At 44.3% G+C, this 26,042-nt stretch overlaps 1 protein-coding gene across 2 annotated transcripts in view; it reads right to left on the bottom strand.

Annotated features, from left to right (window-relative positions):
- Nucleotides 1-1,533: 1,533 nt before the first annotated feature.
- Nucleotides 1,534-26,042, bottom strand: part of LOC139420124 (procollagen-lysine,2-oxoglutarate 5-dioxygenase 2-like) — a 155,015-nt gene continuing 130,506 nt past the window's right edge. For both annotated transcript variants that reach the window (XM_071169863.1, XM_071169864.1), the window contains one exon: nucleotides 1,534-2,541. In XM_071169863.1, the coding sequence (XP_071025964.1) occupies nucleotides 2,386-2,541 (156 nt within the window). In that variant the 3' untranslated portion in view covers nucleotides 1,534-2,385. The remainder of the gene's footprint in view (nucleotides 2,542-26,042) is intronic.

Raw genomic sequence — 26,042 nt, 5'->3', positions numbered from 1 at the left:
AACTACTCCCTCTTCCTCCTCCAACATCTCCCTCAACCTCCAACTCTCCCTCGTCCTCCAACTCTCCCTCGTCCTCCAACTTCTCCCTCGTCCTCCTCCAACTTCTCCCTCGTCCTCCTCCAACTTCTCCCTCGTCGTCCTCCAACTTCTCCCTCATCCTCCAACTTCTCCCTCATCCTCCAACTTCTCCCTCGTCCTCCAACTTCTCCCTCGTCCTCCAACTTCTCCCTCGTCCTCCAACTTCTCCCTCGTCCTCCAACTTCTCCCTCATACTCCAACTTCTCTCTCTTCCTCCAACTTCTCACTCGTTCTCCAACTTCTCCCTCTAACTGTGTGAAGGCTGTAGCTTGCCTTCAGGTGGTTAGCATGCATTTGTGCCCACTAATACTCTGGGTAAACTGAACTAAACTGAATCTTCACTCTACACAGTGTACTGAATCTTCACTCTACACAGTGTACGGAATCTTCACTCTACACAGTGTACTGACCCTTCACTCTACACAGTGTTCTGCATCTTCACAGTGTACTGAATCTTCACTCTACACAGTGTACTGACCCTTCACTCTACACAGTGTACTGACCCTTCACTCTACACAGTGTACTGACCCTTCACTCTACACAGTGTACTGACCCTTCGCTCTACACAGTGTACTGAATCTTCACTCTACACAGTGTACTGACCCTTCACTCTACACAGTGTACTGACCCTTCACTCTACACAGTGTTCTGAATCTTCACAGTGTACTGACCCTTAACTCTACACAGTGTTCTGAATCTTCACTCTACACAGTGTACTGAATGTTCACTCTACGCAGTGTACTGAACCTTCACTCTACACAGTGTACTGAACCTTCACTCTACACAGTGTACTGAAACTTCACTCTACACAGTGTACTGAAACTTCACTCTACACATCGACACAGAGACAGTACAGACCCCCACCCACCTCTCAATGAAGCATAGTACCACTCCCTAGCCAAACAGGGGTCATGCATTCTTCACTGCCAGTGATTGATTCTGCACGTGTGTGTGTGTGTGTGTGTGTTTGAGTGTGTGTGTGTGTGTGTGTGTGTGTGTGTGTGTGTGTGTGTGTGTGTGTGTGTGTGTGTGTGTGTGTGTGTGTGTGTGTGTGTGTGTGTGTGTGTGTGTGTGTGTGTGTGTGTGTGTGTGTGTGTGTGTGTGTGTGTGTGTGTGTGTGTGTGTGTGTGTGTGTGTGTGTGTGTGTGTGTATTGGGGAGGGGTGATTAAGAGTGGTGAACTGTTCTTGAGACATTTTTTTTTAAACACAATAAGAGTGAACAGATTGGCATTTCTGATGAAGTGAGTCTAAATTCCATCCACAGATTGCAATCTTTTCCTTGAAGCAATGCAGAGATGGAAGTGACAATAGAGGGGAAAACTACAAGCTGTTCGTAGCTGGAACTTCCACGTCTCCTGTTGACTATCGGGTCCTCTGTCATCAAGGATCATTTCTCCAAACAAAATGCAGTTGAAGGGAAGTGAGAAGAAAAGAAAAAAAAATCGCTATTCATGTTTGTTTTTTTTAACCATATTTTATTCCGTTTCCATCACAATAAGTTAACTTAGGTTCAAAGTTCACAAACAACTTTCAGAGAATGCAAACATCTCTAAAACGTTTCAGTTCAGGAAGGAAACGCCATCAACGGCTTATTGTCCTGCCATGTAAACAATCAACAATCAAGTAAAACATTTCTTTGCCAATATCCAGAAATCCAGAATTCATATTCAATTCCGATGTCATATATTTTATTATCTCGTGTGCTAAGTTACCAACAATTTTAATATATTTCCTTGGGCGTGTAGGTCATATTAACATCAGGTAACAAACTGCAACCCAAAGTTTACAAAAAGGTGTAGACAGAACATGGAAAATGGTTTCCAAACTAGACAACTTAATGTGAAATATACAAACAAGTAATTTAATTAAAACAGCTAAGACAAGCCAGGAATACCCGTTGGCATTAATCCTTAACACATAGATTTTTCTCCCCTTAAGAGGATGGGTTGGATTGCTGACTAATAAATAATGATTATTACAGTATAGAGTGATTTGAAGATGAAGCTTTACCTAAAACCGCCGACTGACAGTGATGACATCACGTCCCTTCATGACGCCACACTCTGTTTGACAGAGAGTTTCAAATGAAGGGGATCGTCTGACTCTGGCATGACATTACCCACAATTCCTTTGTCTTTTTAAACTATCTATTTATTTATTTGTACAGTAACTGGCATCAGTAAAAATGTATAAAGTACAACATAAGGCACTTTATCATTACAAACAAAATAGATCAAATTAAACACAACAAAAAAAATTACAAAAAATGAAACCTGATCAAATCCTATGCTAGTGTAGTGTCGAGTTCAAGGGTCGATGAAGGAGACAGCAATGTATCGGGTTCCGTTGGTGGTGGGCAGGCCTTCGTGGAGGTGTGTCAGACGGCCTGGGTGCATGAAACTCCAGCCCTTCCTGGGAGAATCTAATGAGCAGTTATACCTGTGGAACCGACAGCCTCCACCCTGGAGAGAGAGAGAGAGAGAGGGGGGGGGAGTAGAGATATAGAGAAAGAGAGAGAGAGAAGGGGGGGCAGCGGTGGAAAAAGTACCCAATCATACTTGATTAAAAGTAAAGACACCTTAATAGAAAGTTTAAGTAAAAGTGAAAGTCACCCAGTAAAATACTACTTGAGTAAAAGTCTAAAAGTATTTGGTTTAAAATATAAATAAGTATCAAAAGTAAATGTAACTGCTAAAAATACTTAAGTATAGATAATTTTTTATTCCATATACAGTGAGGGAAAAGGGTATTTGATCCCCTGCTGATTTTGTATGTTTGCCCACTGACAAAGAAATGATCAGTCTATATTTTAATTGTAGGTTTATTTGAACAGTGAGAGACAGAATAACAACAAACAAATCCAGAAAAACGCATGTCAAAAATGTTATAAATTGATTTGCATTTTAATGAGGGAAATAAGTATTTGACCTGCCTCTCAATCAGAAAGATTGCTGGCTCCCAGGTGTCTTTTATACAGGTAACGAGCTGAGATTAGGAGCACACTCTTAAAGGGAGTGCTCCTAATCTCAGTTATTCTCTCTCTCACTGTTCAAATAAACCTACCATTAAAATGATAGACTGATCATTTCTTTGTCAGTGGGCAAATGTAAAAAATCAGCAGGGGATCAAACACTTTTCTCCCTCACTGTATTAAGCGAAGCAGACAGCACAATTTTCTTGTTTTAAAAATGTACAGATAGCCAGGGGCACACTCCAACAATCAGACATCATTTACAAACGATGTCATAGAACACACTCCCGGGTGGCACAGTTGGCCAGTGCGCGCTGTGTTAAGAAGCAGTGCGGCTGGTTGGGTTGTGTATCGGAGGACGCATGACTTTCAAACTTTGTCTCTCCCGAGCCCGTACGGGAGTTGTAGCGATGAGACAAGATAGTAGCTACTACACTGGGGATAGAACACAACACTGTGGATAGAACAGAACACTGTGGGGATAGAACAGAACACTGTGGGGATAGAACATAACACTGTGGGGATATAACAGAACACTGTGGGGATAGAAAAGAACACTGTCCACTAGGAGATGGAACACAACACTGTGGATAGAACAGAACACTGTCCACTAGGAGATAGAGCAGAACACTGTCCACTAGGAGATAGAACACAACACTGTCCACTAGGGGATAGAACACAACACTGGGGATAGAACACAACACTGTCCACTAGGAGATAGAACACAACACTAGGAGATAGAACAGAACACTGTCCACTAGGAGATAGAACACAACACTGTCCACTAGGAGATAGAACACAACACTGGGGATAGAACAGAACACTGTCCACTAGGAGATAGAACACAACACTGTCCACTAGGAGATAGAACACATTACTGGGGATAGAACAGAACACTGTCCACTAGGAGATAGAACACAACACTGGGGATAGAACAGAACACTGTCCACAAGAAGATAGAACAGAACACTGTGGAGATAGAACAGAACACTGTCCACTAGGAGATAGAACAGAACACTGTGGGGATAGAACACAACACTGTCCACTAGGAGATAAAACAGAACACTGTCCACTAGGAGATAGAACAGAACACTGTGGGGATAGAACACAACACTGTCCACTAGGAGATAGAACAGAACACTGTCCACTAGGAGATAGAACAGAACACTGTGGGGATAGAACACAACACTGTCCAATAGGAGATAGAACAGAACACTGTGGGGATAGAACACAACACTGTCCACTAGGAGATAGAACAGAACACTGTGGGGATAGAACACAACACTGTCCACTAGGAGATAGAACAGAACACTGTGGGGATAGAACACAACACTGTCCACTAGGAGATAGAACACAACACTGTCCACTAGGAGACAGAACACAACACTGTCCACTAGGAGATAGAACAGAACACTGTCCACTAGGAGATAGAACAGAACACTGTCCACTAGGAGATAGAACACAACACTGTCCACTAGGAGATAGAACACAACACTGTCCACTAGGAGATAGAACAGAACACTGTGGGGATAGAACACATCACTGTCCACTAGGAGATAGAACACAACACTGTCCACTAGGAGATAGAACACAACACTTTCCACTAGGAGATAGAACACAACACTGTCCACTAAGAGATAGAACACAACACTGTCCACTAGGAGATATAACACAACACTGTCCACTAGGAGATAGAACACAACACTGTCCACTAGGAGATAGAACACAAAACTGGGGATAGAACACAACACTGTCCACTAGGAGATAGAACACAATACTGTCCACTAGGAGATAGAACACAACACTGTCCACTAGGAGATAGAACACAACACTGTCCACTAGGAGATAGAACACAACACTGTCCACTAGGAGATAGAACACAACACTGTCCACTAGGAGATAGAACACAACACTGTCCACTAGGGGATAGAACAGAACACTGTCCACTAGGAGATAGAACACAACACTGTCCACTAGGAGATAGAACACAACACTGTCCACTAGGAAATTGAGCAGAACACTGTCCACTAGGACATAGAACACAACACTGTCCACTAGGAGATAGAACACAACACTGGGGATAGAACAGAACACTGTCCACAGAACACTGTCCACTAGGAGATGGAACACAACACTGTCCACTAGGAGATAGAACACAACACTGTCCACTAGGAGATAGAACACAACACTGGGGATAGAACATAACACTGTCCCCTAGGAGATAGAACAGAACACTGTCCACTAGGAGATAGAACACAACACTGTCCACTAGGAGATAGAACACAACACTGTCCACTAGGAGATAGAACACAAAACTGTCCACTAGGAGATAGAACAGAACACTGTGGGGATAGAACACAACACTGTCCACTAGGAGATAGAACAGAACACTGTGGGGATAGAACACAACACTGTCTACTAGGAGATAGAACAGAACACTGTCCACTAGGAGATAGAACAGAACACTGTGGGGATAGAACACAACACTGTCCACTAGGAGATAGAACAGAACACTGTGGGGATAGAACACAACACTGTCCACTAGGAGATAGAACACAACACTGTCCACTAGGAGACAGAACACAACACTGTCCACTAGGAGATAGAACAGAACACTGTCCACTAGGAGATAGAACAGAACACTGTCCACTAGGAGATAGAACACAACACTGTCCACTAGGAGATAGAACACAACACTGTCCACTAGGAGATAGAACAGAACACTGTGGGGATAGAACACATCACTGTCCACTAGGAGATAGAACACAACACTGTCCACTAGGAGATAGAACACAACACTTTCCACTAGGAGATAGAACACAACACTGTCCACTAAGAGATAGAACACAACACTGTCCACTAGGAGATATAACACAACACTGTCCACTAGGAGATAGAACACAACACTGTCCACTAGGAGATAGAACACAAAACTGGGGATAGAACACAACACTGTCCACTAGGAGATAGAACACAATACTGTCCACTAGGAGATAGAACACAACACTGTCCACTAGGAGATAGAACACAACACTGTCCACTAGGAGATAGAACACAACACTGTCCACTAGGAGATAGAACACAACACTGTCCACTAGGAGATAGAACACAACACTGTCCACTAGGGGATAGAACAGAACACTGTCCACTAGGAGATAGAACACAACACTGTCCACTAGGAGATAGAACACAACACTGTCCACTAGGAAATTGAGCAGAACACTGTCCACTAGGACATAGAACACAACACTGTCCACTAGGAGATAGAACACAACACTGGGGATAGAACAGAACACTGTCCACAGAACACTGTCCACTAGGAGATGGAACACAACACTGTCCACTAGGAGATAGAACACAACACTGTCCACTAGGAGATAGAACACAACACTGGGGATAGAACATAACACTGTCCCCTAGGAGATAGAACAGAACACTGTCCACTAGGAGATAGAACACAACACTGTCCACTAGGAGATAGAACACAACACTGTCCACTAGGAGATAGAACACAAAACTGTCCACTAGGAGATAGAACAGAACACTGTGGGGATAGAACACAACACTGTCCACTAGGAGATAGAACACAACACTTTCCACTAGGAGATAGAACACAACACTGTCCACTAAGAGATAGAACACAACACTGTCCACTAGGAGATATAACACAACACTGTCCACTAGGAGATAGAACACAACACTGTCCACTAGGAGATAGAACACAAAACTGGGGATAGAACACAACACTGTCCACTAGGAGATAGAACACAATACTGTCCACTAGGAGATAGAACACAACACTGTCCACTAGGAGATAGAACACAACACTGTCCACTAGGAGATAGAACACAACACTGTCCACTAGGAGATAGAACACAACACTGTCCACTAGGAGATAGAACACAACACTGTCCACTAGGGGATAGAACAGAACACTGTCCACTAGGAGATAGAACACAACACTGTCCACTAGGAGATAGAACACAACACTGTCCACTAGGAAATTGAGCAGAACACTGTCCACTAGGACATAGAACACAACACTGTCCACTAGGAGATAGAACACAACACTGGGGATAGAACAGAACACTGTCCACAGAACACTGTCCACTAGGAGATGGAACACAACACTGTCCACTAGGAGATAGAACACAACACTGTCCACTAGGAGATAGAACACAACACTGGGGATAGAACATAACACTGTCCCCTAGGAGATAGAACAGAACACTGTCCACTAGGAGATAGAACACAAAACTGTCCACTAGGAGATAGAACACAACACTGTCCACTAGGAGATAGAACACAAAACTGTCCACTAGGAGATAGAACAGAACACTGTGGGGATAGAACACAACACTGTCCACTAGGAGATAGAACAGAACACTGTGGGGATAGAACACAACACTGTCTACTAGGAGATAGAACAGAACACTGTCCACTAGGAGATAGAACACAACACTGTCCACTAGGAGATAGAACACAACACTGGGGATAGAACATAACACTGTCCCCTAGGAGATAGAACAGAACACTGTCCACTAGGAGATAGAACACAACACTGTCCACTAGGAGATAGAACACAACACTGTCCACTAGGAGATAGAACACAAAACTGTCCACTAGGAGATAGAACAGAACACTGTGGGGATAGAACACAACACTGTCCACTAGGAGATAGAACAGAACACTGTGGGGATAGAACACAACACTGTCTACTAGGAGATAGAACAGAACACTGTCCACTAGGAGATAGAACAGAACACTGTGGGGATAGAACACAACACTGTCCACTAGGAGATAGAACAGAACACTGTGGGGATAGAACACAACACTGTCCACTAGGAGATAGAACACAACACTGTCCACTAGGAGACAGAACACAACACTGTCCACTAGGAGATAGAACAGAACACTGTCCACTAGGAGATAGAACAGAACACTGTCCACTAGGAGATAGAACACAACACTGTCCACTAGGAGATAGAACACAACACTGTCCACTAGGAGATAGAACAGAACACTGTGGGGATAGAACACATCACTGTCCACTAGGAGATAGAACACAACACTGTCCACTAGGAGATAGAACACAACACTTTCCACTAGGAGATAGAACACAACACTGTCCACTAAGAGATAGAACACAACACTGTCCACTAGGAGATATAACACAACACTGTCCACTAGGAGATAGAACACAACACTGTCCACTAGGAGATAGAACACAAAACTGGGGATAGAACACAACACTGTCCACTAGGAGATAGAACACAATACTGTCCACTAGGAGATAGAACACAACACTGTCCACTAGGAGATAGAACACAACACTGTCCACTAGGAGATAGAACACAACACTGTCCACTAGGAGATAGAACACAACACTGTCCACTAGGAGATAGAACACAACACTGTCCACTAGGGGATAGAACAGAACACTGTCCACTAGGAGATAGAACACAACACTGTCCACTAGGAGATAGAACACAACACTGTCCACTAGGAAATTGAGCAGAACACTGTCCACTAGGACATAGAACACAACACTGTCCACTAGGAGATAGAACACAACACTGGGGATAGAACAGAACACTGTCCACAGAACACTGTCCACTAGGAGATGGAACACAACACTGTCCACTAGGAGATAGAACACAACACTGTCCACTAGGAGATAGAACACAACACTGGGGATAGAACATAACACTGTCCCCTAGGAGATAGAACAGAACACTGTCCACTAGGAGATAGAACACAACACTGTCCACTAGGAGATAGAACACAACACTGTCCACTAGGAGATAGAACACAAAACTGTCCACTAGGAGATAGAACAGAACACTGTGGGGATAGAACACAACACTGTCCACTAGGAGATAGAACACAACACTTTCCACTAGGAGATAGAACACAACACTGTCCACTAAGAGATAGAACACAACACTGTCCACTAGGAGATATAACACAACACTGTCCACTAGGAGATAGAACACAACACTGTCCACTAGGAGATAGAACACAAAACTGGGGATAGAACACAACACTGTCCACTAGGAGATAGAACACAATACTGTCCACTAGGAGATAGAACACAACACTGTCCACTAGGAGATAGAACACAACACTGTCCACTAGGAGATAGAACACAACACTGTCCACTAGGAGATAGAACACAACACTGTCCACTAGGAGATAGAACACAACACTGTCCACTAGGGGATAGAACAGAACACTGTCCACTAGGAGATAGAACACAACACTGTCCACTAGGAGATAGAACACAACACTGTCCACTAGGAAATTGAGCAGAACACTGTCCACTAGGACATAGAACACAACACTGTCCACTAGGAGATAGAACACAACACTGGGGATAGAACAGAACACTGTCCACAGAACACTGTCCACTAGGAGATGGAACACAACACTGTCCACTAGGAGATAGAACACAACACTGTCCACTAGGAGATAGAACACAACACTGGGGATAGAACATAACACTGTCCCCTAGGAGATAGAACAGAACACTGTCCACTAGGAGATAGAACACAAAACTGTCCACTAGGAGATAGAACACAACACTGTCCACTAGGAGATAGAACACAAAACTGTCCACTAGGAGATAGAACAGAACACTGTGGGGATAGAACACAACACTGTCCACTAGGAGATAGAACAGAACACTGTGGGGATAGAACACAACACTGTCTACTAGGAGATAGAACAGAACACTGTCCACTAGGAGATAGAACAGAACACTGTGGGGATAGAACACAACACTGTCCACTAGGAGATAGAACAGAACACTGCGGGGATAGAACACAACACTGTCCACTAGGAGATAGAACAGAACACTGTGGGGATAGAACACAACACTGTCCACTAGGAGATAGAACAGAACACTGTGGGGATAGAACACAACACTGTCCACTAGGAGATAGAACACAACACTGTCCACTAGGAGATAGAACACAACACTGTCCACTAGGAGATAGAACAGAACACTGTCCACTAGGAGATAGAACAGAACACTGTCCACTAGGAGATAGAACACAACACTGTCCACTAGGAGATAGAACACAACACTGTCCACTAGGAGATAGAACAGAACACTGTGGGGATAGAACACATCACTGTCCACTAGGAGATAGAACACAACACTGTCCACTAGGAGATAGAACACAACACTGTCCACTAGGAGATAGAACACAACACTGTCCACTAGGAGATAGAACACAACACTGTCCACTAGGAGATAGAACACAACACTGTCCACTAGGAGATAGAACACAACACTGTCCACTAGGGGATAGAACAGAACACTGTCCACTAGGAGATAGAACACAACACTGTCCACTAGGAGATAGAACACAACACTGTCCACTAGGAAATTGAGCAGAACACTGTCCACTAGGACATAGAACACAACACTGTCCACTAGGAGATAGAACACAACACTGGGGATAGAACAGAACACTGTCCACAGAACACTGTCCACTAGGAGATGGAACACAACACTGTCCACTAGGAGATAGAACACAACACTGTCCACTAGGAGATAGAACAGAACACTGTGGGGATAGAACACAACACTGTCCACTAGGAGATAGAACAGAACACTGTGGGGATAGAACAAAACACTGTCTACTAGGAGATAGAACAGAACACTGTCCACTAGGAGATAGAACAGAACACTGTGGGGATAGAACAAAACACTGTCTACTAGGAGATAGAACAGAACACTGTCCACTAGGAGATAGAACAGAACACTGTGGGGATAGAACACAACACTGTCCACTAGGAGATAGAACAGAACACTGTGGGGATAGAACAAAACACTGTCTACTAGGAGATAGAACAGAACACTGTCCACTAGGAGATAGAACAGAACACTGTGGGGATAGAACACAACACTGTCCACTAGGAGATAGAACAGAACACTGCGGGGATAGAACACAACACTGTCCACTAGGAGATAGAACAGAACACTGTGGGGATAGAACACAACACTGTCCACTAGGAGATAGAACAGAACACTGTGGGGATAGAACACAACACTGTCCACTAGGAGATAGAACACAACACTGTCCACTAGGAGATAGAACACAACACTGTCCACTAGGAGATAGAACAGAACACTGTCCACTAGGAGATAGAACAGAACACTGTCCACTAGGAGATAGAACACAACACTGTCCACTAGGAGATAGAACACAACACTGTCCACTAGGAGATAGAACAGAACACTGTGGGGATAGAACACATCACTGTCCACTAGGAGATAGAACACAACACTGTCCACTAGGAGATAGAACACAACACTGTCCACTAGGAGATAGAACACAACACTGTCCACTAGGAGATAGAACACAACACTGTCCACTAGGAGATAGAACACAACACTGTCCACTAGGAGATAGAACACAACACTGTCCACTAGGAGATAGAACACAACACTGGGGATAGAACACAACACTGTCCACTAGGAGATAGAACACAATACTGTCCACTAGGAGATAGAACACAACACTGTCCACTAGGAGATAGAACACAACACTGTCCACTAGGAGATAGAACACAACACTGTCCACTAGGAGATAGAACACAACACTGTCCACTAGGAGATAGAACACAACACTGTCCACTAGGGGATAGAACAGAACACTGTCCACTAGGAGATAGAACACAACACTGTCCACTAGGAGATAGAACACAACACTGTCCACTAGGAAATTGAGCAGAACACTGTCCACTAGGACATAGAACACAACACTGTCCACTAGGAGATAGAACACAACACTGGGGATAGAACAGAACACTGTCCACAGAACACTGTCCACTAGGAGATGGAACACAACACTGTCCACTAGGAGATAGAACACAACACTGTCCACTAGGAGATAGAACACAAAACTGGGGATAGAACACAACACTGTCCACTAGGAGATAGAACACAATACTGTCCACTAGGAGATAGAACACAACACTGTCCACTAGGAGATAGAACACAACACTGTCCACTAGGAGATAGAACACAACACTGTCCACTAGGAGATAGAACACAACACTGTCCACTAGGAGATAGAACACAACACTGTCCACTAGGGGATAGAACAGAACACTGTCCACTAGGAGATAGAACACAACACTGTCCACTAGGAGATAGAACACAACACTGTCCACTAGGAAATTGAGCAGAACACTGTCCACTAGGACATAGAACACAACACTGTCCACTAGGAGATAGAACACAACACTGGGGATAGAACAGAACACTGTCCACAGAACACTGTCCACTAGGAGATGGAACACAACACTGTCCACTAGGAGATAGAACACAACACTGTCCACTAGGAGATAGAACACAAAACTGGGGATAGAACACAACACTGTCCACTAGGAGATAGAACACAATACTGTCCACTAGGAGATAGAACACAACACTGTCCACTAGGAGATAGAACACAACACTGTCCACTAGGAGATAGAACACAACACTGTCCACTAGGAGATAGAACACAACACTGTCCACTAGGAGATAGAACACAACACTGTCCACTAGGGGATAGAACAGAACACTGTCCACTAGGAGATAGAACACAACACTGTCCACTAGGAGATAGAACACAACACTGTCCACTAGGAAATTGAGCAGAACACTGTCCACTAGGACATAGAACACAACACTGTCCACTAGGAGATAGAACACAACACTGGGGATAGAACAGAACACTGTCCACAGAACACTGTCCACTAGGAGATGGAACACAACACTGTCCACTAGGAGATAGAACACAACACTGTCCACTAGGAGATAGAACACAACACTGGGGATAGAACATAACACTTTCCACTAGGAGATAGAACAGAACACTGTCCACTAGGAGATAGAACACAACACTGTCCACTAGGAGATAGAACACAACACTGTCCACTAGGAGATAGAACACAACACTGTCCACTAGGAGATAGAACAGAACACTGTGGGGATAGAACACAACACTGTCCACTAGGAGATAGAACAGAACACTGTGGGGATAGAACACAACACTGTCCACTAGGAGATAGAACAGAACACTGTGGGGATAGAACACAACACTGTCCACTAGGAGATAGAACACAACACTGTCCACTAGGAGATAGAACACAACACTGTCCACTAGGAGATAGAACAGAACACTGTCCACTAGGAGATAGAACAGAACACTGTCCACTAGGAGATAGAACACAACACTGTCCACTAGGAGATAGAACACAACACTGTCCACTAGGAGATAGAACAGAACACTGTGGGGATAGAACACATCACTGTCCACTAGGAGATAGAACACAACACTGTCCACTAGGAGATAGAACACAACACTGTCCACTAGGAGATAGAACACAACACTGTCCACTAGGAGATAGAACACAACACTGTCCACTAGGAGATAGAACACAACACTGTCCACTAGGAGATAGAACACAACACTGTCCACTAGGAGATAGAACACAACACTGGGGATAGAACACAACACTGTCCACTAGGAGATAGAACACAACACTGTCCACTAGGAGATAGAACACAACACTGTCCACTAGGAAATTGAGCAGAACACTGTCCACTAGGACATAGAACACAACACTGTCCACTAGGAGATAGAACACAACACTGGGGATAGAACAGAACACTGTCCACAGAACACTGTCCACTAGGAGATGGAACACAACACTGTCCACTAGGAGATAGAACACAACACTGTCCACTAGGAGATATAACACAAAACTGGGGATAGAACACAACACTGTCCACTAGGAGATAGAACACAATACTGTCCACTAGGAGATAGAACACAACACTGTCCACTAGGAGATAGAACACAACACTGTCCACTAGGAGATAGAACACAACACTGTCCACTAGGAGATAGAACACAACACTGTCCACTAGGAGATAGAACACAACACTGTCCACTAGGGGATAGAACAGAACACTGTCCACTAGGAGATAGAACACAACACTGTCCACTAGGAGATAGAACACAACACTGTCCACTAGGAAATTGAGCAGAACACTGTCCACTAGGACATAGAACACAACACTGTCCACTAGGAGATAGAACACAACACTGGGGATAGAACAGAACACTGTCCACAGAACACTGTCCACTAGGAGATGGAACACAACACTGTCCACTAGGAGATAGAACACAACACTGTCCACTAGGAGATAGAACACAAAACTGGGGATAGAACACAACACTGTCCACTAGGAGATAGAACACAATACTGTCCACTAGGAGATAGAACACAACACTGTCCACTAGGAGATAGAACACAACACTGTCCACTAGGAGATAGAACACAACACTGTCCACTAGGAGATAGAACACAACACTGTCCACTAGGAGATAGAACACAACACTGTCCACTAGGAGATAGAACACAACACTGTCCACTAGGAAATTGAGCAGAACACTGTCCACTAGGACATAGAACACAACACTGTCCACTAGGAGATAGAACACAACACTGGGGATAGAACAGAACACTGTCCACAGAACACTGTCCACTAGGAGATGGAACACAACACTGTCCACTAGGAGATAGAACACAACACTGTCCACTAGGAGATAGAACACAACACTGGGGATAGAACATAACACTTTCCACTAGGAGATAGAACAGAACACTGTCCACTAGGAGATAGAACACAACACTGTCCACTAGGAGATAGAACACAACACTGTCCACTAGGAGATAGAACACAACACTGTCCACTAGGAGATAGAACACAAAACTGTCCACTAGGAGATAGAACAGAACACTGTGGGGATAGAACACAACACTGTCCACTAGGAGATAGAACAGAACACTGTGGGGATAGAACACAACACTGTCCACTAGGAGATAGAACAGAACACTGTGGGGATAGAACACAACACTGTCCACTAGGAGATAGAACACAACACTGTCCACTAGGAGATAGAACACAACACTGTCCACTAGGAGATAGAACAGAACACTGTCCACTAGGAGATAGAACAGAACACTGTCCACTAGGAGATAGAACACAACACTGTCCACTAGGAGATAGAACACAACACTGTCCACTAGGAGATAGAACAGAACACTGTGGGGATAGAACACATCACTGTCCACTAGGAGATAGAACACAACACTGTCCACTAGGAGATAGAACACAACACTGTCCACTAGGAGATAGAACACAACACTGTCCACTAGGAGATAGAACACAACACTGTCCACTAGGAGATAGAACACAACACTGTCCACTAGGAGATAGAACAGAACACTGTCCACTAGGAGATAGAACAGAACACTGTCCACTAGGAGATAGAACACAACACTGTCCACTAGGAGATAGAACACAACACTGTCCACTAGGAGATAGAACAGAACACTGTGGGGATAGAACACATCACTGTCCACTAGAAGATAGAACACAACACTGTCCACTAGGAGATAGAACACAACACTGTCCACTAGGAGATAGAACACAACACTGTCCACTAGGAGATAGAACACAACACTGTCCACTAGGAGATAGAACACAACACTGTCCACTAGGAGATAGAACACAACACTGGGGATAGAACACAACACTGTCCACTAGGAGATAGAACACAATACTGTCCACTAGGAGATAGAACACAACACTGTCCACTAGGAGATAGAACACAACACTGTCCACTAGGAGATAGAACACAACACTGTCCACTAGGAGATAGAACACAACACTGTCCACTAGGAGATAGAACACAACACTGTCCACTAGGGGATAGAACAGAACACTGTCCACTAGGAGATAGAACACAACACTGTCCACTAGGAGATAGAACACAACACTGTCCACTAGGAAATTGAGCAGAACACTGTCCACTAGGACATAGAACACAACACTGTCCACTAGGAGATAGAACACAACACTGGGGATAGAACAGAACACTGTCCACAGAACACTGTCCACTAGGAGATGGAACACAACACTGTCCACTAGGAGATAGAACACAACACTGTCCACTAGGAGATAGAACACAACACTGGGGATAGAACATAACACTGTCCACTAGGAGATAGAACAGAACACTGTCCACTAGGAGATAGAACACAACACTGTCCACTAGGAGATAGAACACAACACTGTCCACTAGGAGATAGAACACAACACTGTCCACTAGGAGATAGAACACACAACTGTCCACTAGGAGATAGAACAGAACACTGTGGGGATAGAACACAACACTGTCCACTAGGAGATAGAACAGAACACTGTGGGGATAGAACACAACACTGTCTACTAGGAGATAGAACACACAACACTGTGGGGATAGAACAGAACACTGTCCACTATGAGATAGAACACAACACTGTCCACTAGGAGATAGAACACAACACTGTCCACTAGGAGATAGAACACACCACTGTCCACTAGGAGATAGAACACAAAACTGTCCACTAGGAGATAGAACACAACACTGTCCACTAGGAGATAGAACAGAACACTGTCCACTAGGAGATAGAACACAACACTGTCCACTAGGAGATAGAACACAACACTGTCCACTAGGAGATAGAACAGAACACTGTGGGGATAGAACACATCACTGTCCACTAGGAGATAGAACACAACACTGTCCACTAGGAGATAGAACACAACACTGTCCACTAGGAGATAGAACACAACACTGTCCACTAGGAGATAGAACACAACACTGTCCACTAGGAGATAGAACACAACACTGTCCACTAGGAGATAGAACAGAACACTGTCCACTAGGAGATAGAACAGAACACTGTCCACTAGGAGATAGAACACAACACTGTCCACTAGGAGATAGAACACAACACTGTCCACTAGGAGATAGAACAGAACACTGTGGGGATAGAACACATCACTGTCCACTAGAAGATAGAACACAACACTGTCCACTAGGAGATAGAACACAACACTGTCCACTAGGAGATAGAACACAACACTGTCCACTAGGAGATAGAACACAACACTGTCCACTAGGAGATAGAACACAACACTGTCCACTAGGAGATAGAACACAACACTGGGGATAGAACACAACACTGTCCACTAGGAGATAGAACACAATACTGTCCACTAGGAGATAGAACACAACACTGTCCACTAGGAGATAGAACACAACACTGTCCACTAGGAGATAGAACACAACACTGTCCACTAGGAGATAGAACACAACACTGTCCACTAGGAGATAGAACACAACACTGTCCACTAGGGGATAGAACAGAACACTGTCCACTAGGAGATAGAACACAACACTGTCCACTAGGAGATAGAACACAACACTGTCCACTAGGAAATTGAGCAGAACACTGTCCACTAGGACATAGAACACAACACTGTCCACTAGGAGATAGAACACAACACTGGGGATAGAACAGAACACTGTCCACAGAACACTGTCCACTAGGAGATGGAACACAACACTGTCCACTAGGAGATAGAACACAACACTGTCCACTAGGAGATAGAACACAACACTGGGGATAGAACATAACACTGTCCACTAGGAGATAGAACAGAACACTGTCCACTAGGAGATAGAACACAACACTGTCCACTAGGAGATAGAACACAACACTGTCCACTAGGAGATAGAACACAACACTGTCCACTAGGAGATAGAACACACAACTGTCCACTAGGAGATAGAACAGAACACTGTGGGGATAGAACACAACACTGTCCACTAGGAGATAGAACAGAACACTGTGGGGATAGAACACAACACTGTCTACTAGGAGATAGAACACAACACTGTGGGGATAGAACAGAACACTGTCCACTATGAGATAGAACACAACACTGTCCACTAGGAGATAGAACACAACACTGTCCACTAGGAGATAGAACACACCACTGTCCACTAGGAGATAGAACACAAAACTGTCCACTAGGAGATAGAACAGAACACTGTGGGGATAGAACACAACACTGTCCACTAGGAGATAGAACAGAACACTGTGGGGATAGAACACAACACTGTCTACTAGGAGATAGAACACAACACTGTGGGGATAGAACACAACACTGTCCACTAGGAGATAGAACAGAACACTGTGGGGATAGAACACAACACTGTCCACTAGGAGATAGAACAGAACACTGTGGGGATAGAACACAACACTGTCCACTAGGAGATAGAACACAACACTGTCCAATAGGAGATAGAACACAACACTGTCCACTAGGAGATAGAACAGAACACTGTCCACTAGGAGATAGAACAGAACACTGTCCACTAGGAGATAGAACACAACACTGTCCACTAGGAGATAGAACACAACACTGTCCACTAGGAGATAGAACAGAACACTGTGGGGATAGAACACATCACTGTCCACTAGAAGATAGAACACAACACTGTCCACTAGGAGATAGAACACAACACTGGGGATAGAACACAACACTGTCCACTAGGAGATAGAACACAATACTGTCCACTAGGAGATAGAACACAACACTGTCCACTAGGAGATAGAACACAACACTGTCCACTAGGAGATAGAACACAACACTGTCCACTAGGAGATAGAACACAACACTGTCCACTAGGAGATAGAACACAACACTGTCCACTAGGGGATAGAACAGAACACTGTCCACTAGGAGATAGAACACAACACTGTCCACTAGGAGATAGAACACAACACTGTCCACTAGGAAATTGAGCAGAACACTGTCCACTAGGACATAGAACACAACACTGTCCACTAGGAGATAGAACACAACACTGGGGATAGAACAGAACACTGTCCACAGAACACTGTCCACTAGGAGATGGAACACAACACTGTCCACTAGGAGATAGAACACAACACTGTCCACTAGGAGATAGAACACAACACTGGGGATAGAACATAACACTGTCCACTAGGAGATAGAACAGAACACTGTCCACTAGGAGATAGAACACAACACTGTCCACTAGGAGATAGAACACAACACTGTCCACTAGGAGATAGAACACAACACTGTCCACTAGGAGATAGAACACACAACTGTCCACTAGGAGATAGAACAGAACACTGTGGGGATAGAACACAACACTGTCCACTAGGAGATAGAACAGAACACTGTGGGGATAGAACACAACACTGTCTACTAGGAGATAGAACACAACACTGTGGGGATAGAACAGAACACTGTCCACTATGAGATAGAACACAACACTGTCCACTAGGAGATAGAACACAACACTGTCCACTAGGAGATAGAACACACCACTGTCCACTAGGAGATAGAACACAAAACTGTCCACTAGGAGATAGAACAGAACACTGTGGGGATAGAACACAACACTGTCCACTAGGAGATAGAACAGAACACTGTGGGGATAGAACACAACACTGTCTACTAGGAGATAGAACACAACACTGTCCACTAGGAGATAGAACACAACACTGTCCACTAGGAGATAGAACACAACACTGTCCACTAGGAGATAGAACACAACACTGTCCACTAGGAGATAGAACACAACACTGTCCACTAGGAGATAGAACACAACACTGTCCACTAGGAGATAGAACACAACACTGTCCACTAGGAGATAGAACACAACACTGTCCACTAGGAGATAGAACACAACACTGGGGATAGAACACAACACTGTCCACTAGGAGATAGAACACAAGACTGTCCACTAGGAGATAGAACACAACACTGTCCACTAGGAGATAGAACACAACACTGTCCACTAGGAGATAGAACACAACACTGTCCACTAGGAGATAGAACACAACACTGTCCACTAGGAGATAGAACACAACACTGTCCACTAGGGGATAGAACAGAACACTGTCCACTAGGAGATAGAACACAACACTGTCCACTAGGAGATAGAACACAACACTGTCCACTAGGAAATTGAGCAGAACACTGTCCACTAGGACATAGAACACAACACTGTCCACTAGGAGATAGAACACAACACTGGGGATAGAACAGAACACTGTCCACAGAACACTGTCCACTAGGAGATGGAACACAACACTGTCCACTAGGAGATAGAACACAACACTGTCCACTAGGAGATAGAACACAACACTGGGGATAGAACATAACACTGTCCACTAGGAGATAGAACAGAACACTGTCCACTAGGAGATAGAACACAACACTGTCCACTAGGAGATAGAACACAACACTGTCCACTAGGAGATAGAACACAACACTGTCCACTAGGAGATAGAACACACAACTGTCCACTAGGAGATAGAACAGAACACTGTGGGGATAGAACACAACACTGTCCACTAGGAGATAGAACAGAACACTGTGGGGATAGAACACAACACTGTCTACTAGGAGATAGAACACAACACTGTGGGGATAGAACAGAACACTGTCCACTATGAGATAGAACACAACACTGTCCACTAGGAGATAGAACACAACACTGTCCACTAGGAGATAGAACACACCACTGTCCACTAGGAGATAGAACACAAAACTGTCCACTAGGAGATAGAACAGAACACTGTGGGGATAGAACACAACACTGTCCACTAGGAGATAGAACAGAACACTGTGGGGATAGAACACAACACTGTCTACTAGGAGATAGAACACAACACTGTGGGGATAGAACACAACACTGTCCACTAGGAGATAGAACAGAACACTGTGGGGATAGAACACAACACTGTCCACTAGGAGATAGAACAGAACACTGTGGGGATAGAACACAACACTGTCCACTAGGAGATAGAACACAACACTGTCCAATAGGAGATAGAACACAACACTGTCCACTAGGAGATAGAACAGAACACTGTCCACTAGGAGATAGAACAGAACACTGTCCACTAGGAGATAGAACACAACACTGTCCACTAGGAGATAGAACACAACACTGTCCACTAGGAGATAGAACAGAACACTGTGGGGATAGAACACATCACTGTCCACTAGAAGATAGAACACAACACTGTCCACTAGGAGATAGAACACAACACTGGGGATAGAACACAACACTGTCCACTAGGAGATAGAACACAATACTGTCCACTAGGAGATAGAACACAACACTGTCCACTAGGAGATAGAACACAACACTGTCCACTAGGAGATAGAACACAACACTGTCCACTAGGAGATAGAACACAACACTGTCCACTAGGAGATAGAACACAACACTGTCCACTAGGGGATAGAACAGAACACTGTCCACTAGGAGATAGAACACAACACTGTCCACTAGGAGATAGAACACAACACTGTCCACTAGGAAATTGAGCAGAACACTGTCCACTAGGACATAGAACACAACACTGTCCACTAGGAGATAGAACACAACACTGGGGATAGAACAGAACACTGTCCACAGAACACTGTCCACTAGGAGATGGAACACAACACTGTCCACTAGGAGATAGAACACAACACTGTCCACTAGGAGATAGAACACAACACTGGGGATAGAACATAACACTGTCCACTAGGAGATAGAACAGAACACTGTCCACTAGGAGATAGAACACAACACTGTCCACTAGGAGATAGAACACAACACTGTCCACTAGGAGATAGAACACAACACTGTCCACTAGGAGATAGAACACACAACTGTCCACTAGGAGATAGAACAGAACACTGTGGGGATAGAACACAACACTGTCCACTAGGAGATAGAACAGAACACTGTGGGGATAGAACACAACACTGTCTACTAGGAGATAGAACACAACACTGTGGGGATAGAACAGAACACTGTCCACTATGAGATAGAACACAACACTGTCCACTAGGAGATAGAACACAACACTGTCCACTAGGAGATAGAACACACCACTGTCCACTAGGAGATAGAACACAAAACTGTCCACTAGGAGATAGAACAGAACACTGTGGGGATAGAACACAACACTGTCCACTAGGAGATAGAACAGAACACTGTGGGGATAGAACACAACACTGTCTACTAGGAGATAGAACACAACACTGTGGGGATAGAACACAACACTGTCCACTAGGAGATAGAACAGAACACTGTGGGGATAGAACACAACACTGTCCACTAGGAGATAGAACAGAACACTGTGGGGATAGAACACAACACTGTCCACTAGGAGATAGAACACAACACTGTCCACTAGGAGATAGAACACAACACTGTCCACTAGGAGATAGAACACAACACTGTCCACTAGGAGATAGAACAGAACACTGTCCACTAGGAGATAGAACACAACACTGTCCACTAGGAGATAGAACACAACACTGTCCACTAGGAGATAGAACAGAACACTGTGGGGATAGAACACATCACTGTCCACTAGAAGATAGAACACAACACTGTCCACTAGGAGATAGAACACAACACTGTCCACTAGGAGATAGAACACAACACTGTCCACTAGGAGATAGAACACAACACTGTCCACTAGGAGATAGAACACAACACTGTCCACTAGGAGATAGAACACAACACTGTCCACTAGGAGATAGAACACAACACTGGGGATAGAACATAACACTTTCCACTAGGAGATAGAACAGAACACTGTCCACTAGGAGATAGAACACAACACTGTCCACTAGGAGATAGAACACAACACTGTCCACTAGGAGATAGAACACAACACTGTCCACTAGGAGATAGAACACAAAACTGTCCACTAGGAGATAGAACAGAACACTGTGGGGATAGAACACAACACTGTCCACTAGGAGATAGAACAGAACACTGTGGGGATAGAACACAACACTGTCCACTAGGAGATAGAACAGAACACTGTGGGGATAGAACACAACACTGTCCACTAGGAGATAGAACACAACACTGTCCACTAGGAGATAGAACACAACACTGTCCACTAGGAGATAGAACAGAACACTGTCCACTAGGAGATAGAACAGAACACTGTCCACTAGGAGATAGAACACAACACTGTCCACTAGGAGATAGAACACAACACTGTCCACTAGGAGATAGAACAGAACACTGTGGGGATAGAACACATCACTGTCCACTAGGAGATAGAACACAACACTGTCCACTAGGAGATAGAACACAACACTGTCCACTAGGAGATAGAACACAACACTGTCCACTAGGAGATAGAACACAACACTGTCCACTAGGAGATAGAACACAACACTGTCCACTAGGAGATAGAACAGAACACTGTCCACTAGGAGATAGAACAGAACACTGTCCACTAGGAGATAGAACACAACACTGTCCACTAGGAGATAGAACACAACACTGTCCACTAGGAGATAGAACAGAACACTGTGGGGATAGAACACATCACTGTCCACTAGAAGATAGAACACAACACTGTCCACTAGGAGATAGAACACAACACTGTCCACTAGGAGATAGAACACAACACTGTCCACTAGGAGATAGAACACAACACTGTCCACTAGGAGATAGAACACAACACTGTCCACTAGGAGATAGAACACAACACTGGGGATAGAACACAACACTGTCCACTAGGAGATAGAACACAATACTGTCCACTAGGAGATAGAACACAACACTGTCCACTAGGAGATAGAACACAACACTGTCCACTAGGAGATAGAACACAACACTGTCCACTAGGAGATAGAACACAACACTGTCCACTAGGAGATAGAACACAACACTGTCCACTAGGGGATAGAACAGAACACTGTCCACTAGGAGATAGAACACAACACTGTCCACTAGGAGATAGAACACAACACTGTCCACTAGGAAATTGAGCAGAACACTGTCCACTAGGACATAGAACACAACACTGTCCACTAGGAGATAGAACACAACACTGGGGATAGAACAGAACACTGTCCACAGAACACTGTCCACTAGGAGATGGAACACAACACTGTCCACTAGGAGATAGAACACAACACTGTCCACTAGGAGATAGAACACAACACTGGGGATAGAACATAACACTGTCCACTAGGAGATAGAACAGAACACTGTCCACTAGGAGATAGAACACAACACTGTCCACTAGGAGATAGAACACAACACTGTCCACTAGGAGATAGAACACAACACTGTCCACTAGGAGATAGAACACACAACTGTCCACTAGGAGATAGAACAGAACACTGTGGGGATAGAACACAACACTGTCCACTAGGAGATAGAACAGAACACTGTGGGGATAGAACACAACACTGTCTACTAGGAGATAGAACACAACACTGTGGGGATAGAACAGAACACTGTCCACTATGAGATAGAACACAACACTGTCCACTAGGAGATAGAACACAACACTGTCCACTAGGAGATAGAACACACCACTGTCCACTAGGAGATAGAACACAAAACTGTCCACAAGGAGATAGAACAGAACACTGTGGGGATAGAACACAACACTGTCCACTAGGAGATAGAACAGAACACTGTGGGGATAGAACACAACACTGTCTACTAGGAGATAGAACACAACACTGTGGGGATAGAACACAACACTGTCCACTAGGAGATAGAACAGAACACTGTGGGGATAGAACACAACACTGTCCACTAGGAGATAGAACAGAACACTGTGGGGATAGAACACAACACTGTCCACTAGGAGATAGAACACAACACTGTCCACTAGGAGATAGAACACAACACTGTCCACTAGGAGATAGAACAGAACACTGTCCACTAGGAGATAGAACAGAACACTGTCCACTAGGAGATAGAACACAACACTGTCCACTAGGAGATAGAACACAACACTGTCCACTAGGAGATAGAACAGAACACTGTGGGGATAGAACACATCACTGTCCACTAGAAGATAGAACACAACACTGTCCACTAGGAGATAGAACACAACACTGTCCACTAGGAGATAGAACACAACACTGTCCACTAGGAGATAGAACACAACACTGTCCACTAGGAGATAGAACACAACACTGTCCACTAGGAGATAGAACACAACACTGTCCACTAGGAGATAGAACACAACACTGGGGATAGAACACAACACTGTCCACTAGGAGATAGAACACAATACTGTCCACTAGGAGATAGAACACAACACTGTCCACTAGGAGATAGAACACAACACTGTCCACTAGGAGATAGAACACAACACTGTCCACTAGGAGATAGAACACAACACTGTCCACTAGGAGATAGAACACAACACTGTCCACTAGGGGATAGAACAGAACACTGTCCACTAGGAGATAGAACACAACACTGTCCACTAGGAGATAGAACACAACACTGTCCACTAGGAAATTGAGCAGAACACTGTCCACTAGGACATAGAACACAACACTGTCCACTAGGAGATAGAACACAACACTGGGGATAGAACAGAACACTGTCCACAGAACACTGTCCACTAGGAGATGGAACACAACACTGTCCACTAGGAGATAGAACACAACACTGTCCACTAGGAGATAGAACACAACACTGGGGATAGAACATAACACTGTCCACTAGGAGATAGAACAGAACACTGTCCACTAGGAGATAGAACACAACACTGTCCACTAGGAGATAGAACACAACACTGTCCACTAGGAGATAGAACACAACACTGTCCACTAGGAGATAGAACACAAAACTGTCCACTAGGAGATAGAACAGAACACTGTGGGGATAGAACACAACACTGTCCACTAGGAGATAGAACAGAACACTGTGGGGATAGAACACAACACTGTCCACTAGGAGATAGAACAGAACACTGTGGGGATAGAACACAACACTGTCCACTAGGAGATAGAACACAACACTGTCCACTAGGAGATAGAACACAACACTGTCCACTAGGAGATAGAACAGAACACTGTCCACTAGGAGATAGAACAGAACACTGTCCACTAGGAGATAGAACACAACACTGTCCACTAGGAGATAGAACACAACACTGTCCACTAGGAGATAGAACAGAACACTGTGGGGATAGAACACATCACTGTCCACTAGAAGATAGAACACAACACTGTCCACTAGGAGATAGAACACAACACTGTCCACT

The sequence above is a fragment of the Oncorhynchus clarkii genome, chromosome 11 (genome assembly GCF_045791955.1).
Source record: "Oncorhynchus clarkii lewisi isolate Uvic-CL-2024 chromosome 11, UVic_Ocla_1.0, whole genome shotgun sequence".
NCBI classification, from domain to species: domain Eukaryota; kingdom Metazoa; phylum Chordata; class Actinopteri; order Salmoniformes; family Salmonidae; genus Oncorhynchus; species Oncorhynchus clarkii.
This window is presented reverse-complemented; position numbering and strand designations above follow the sequence as displayed.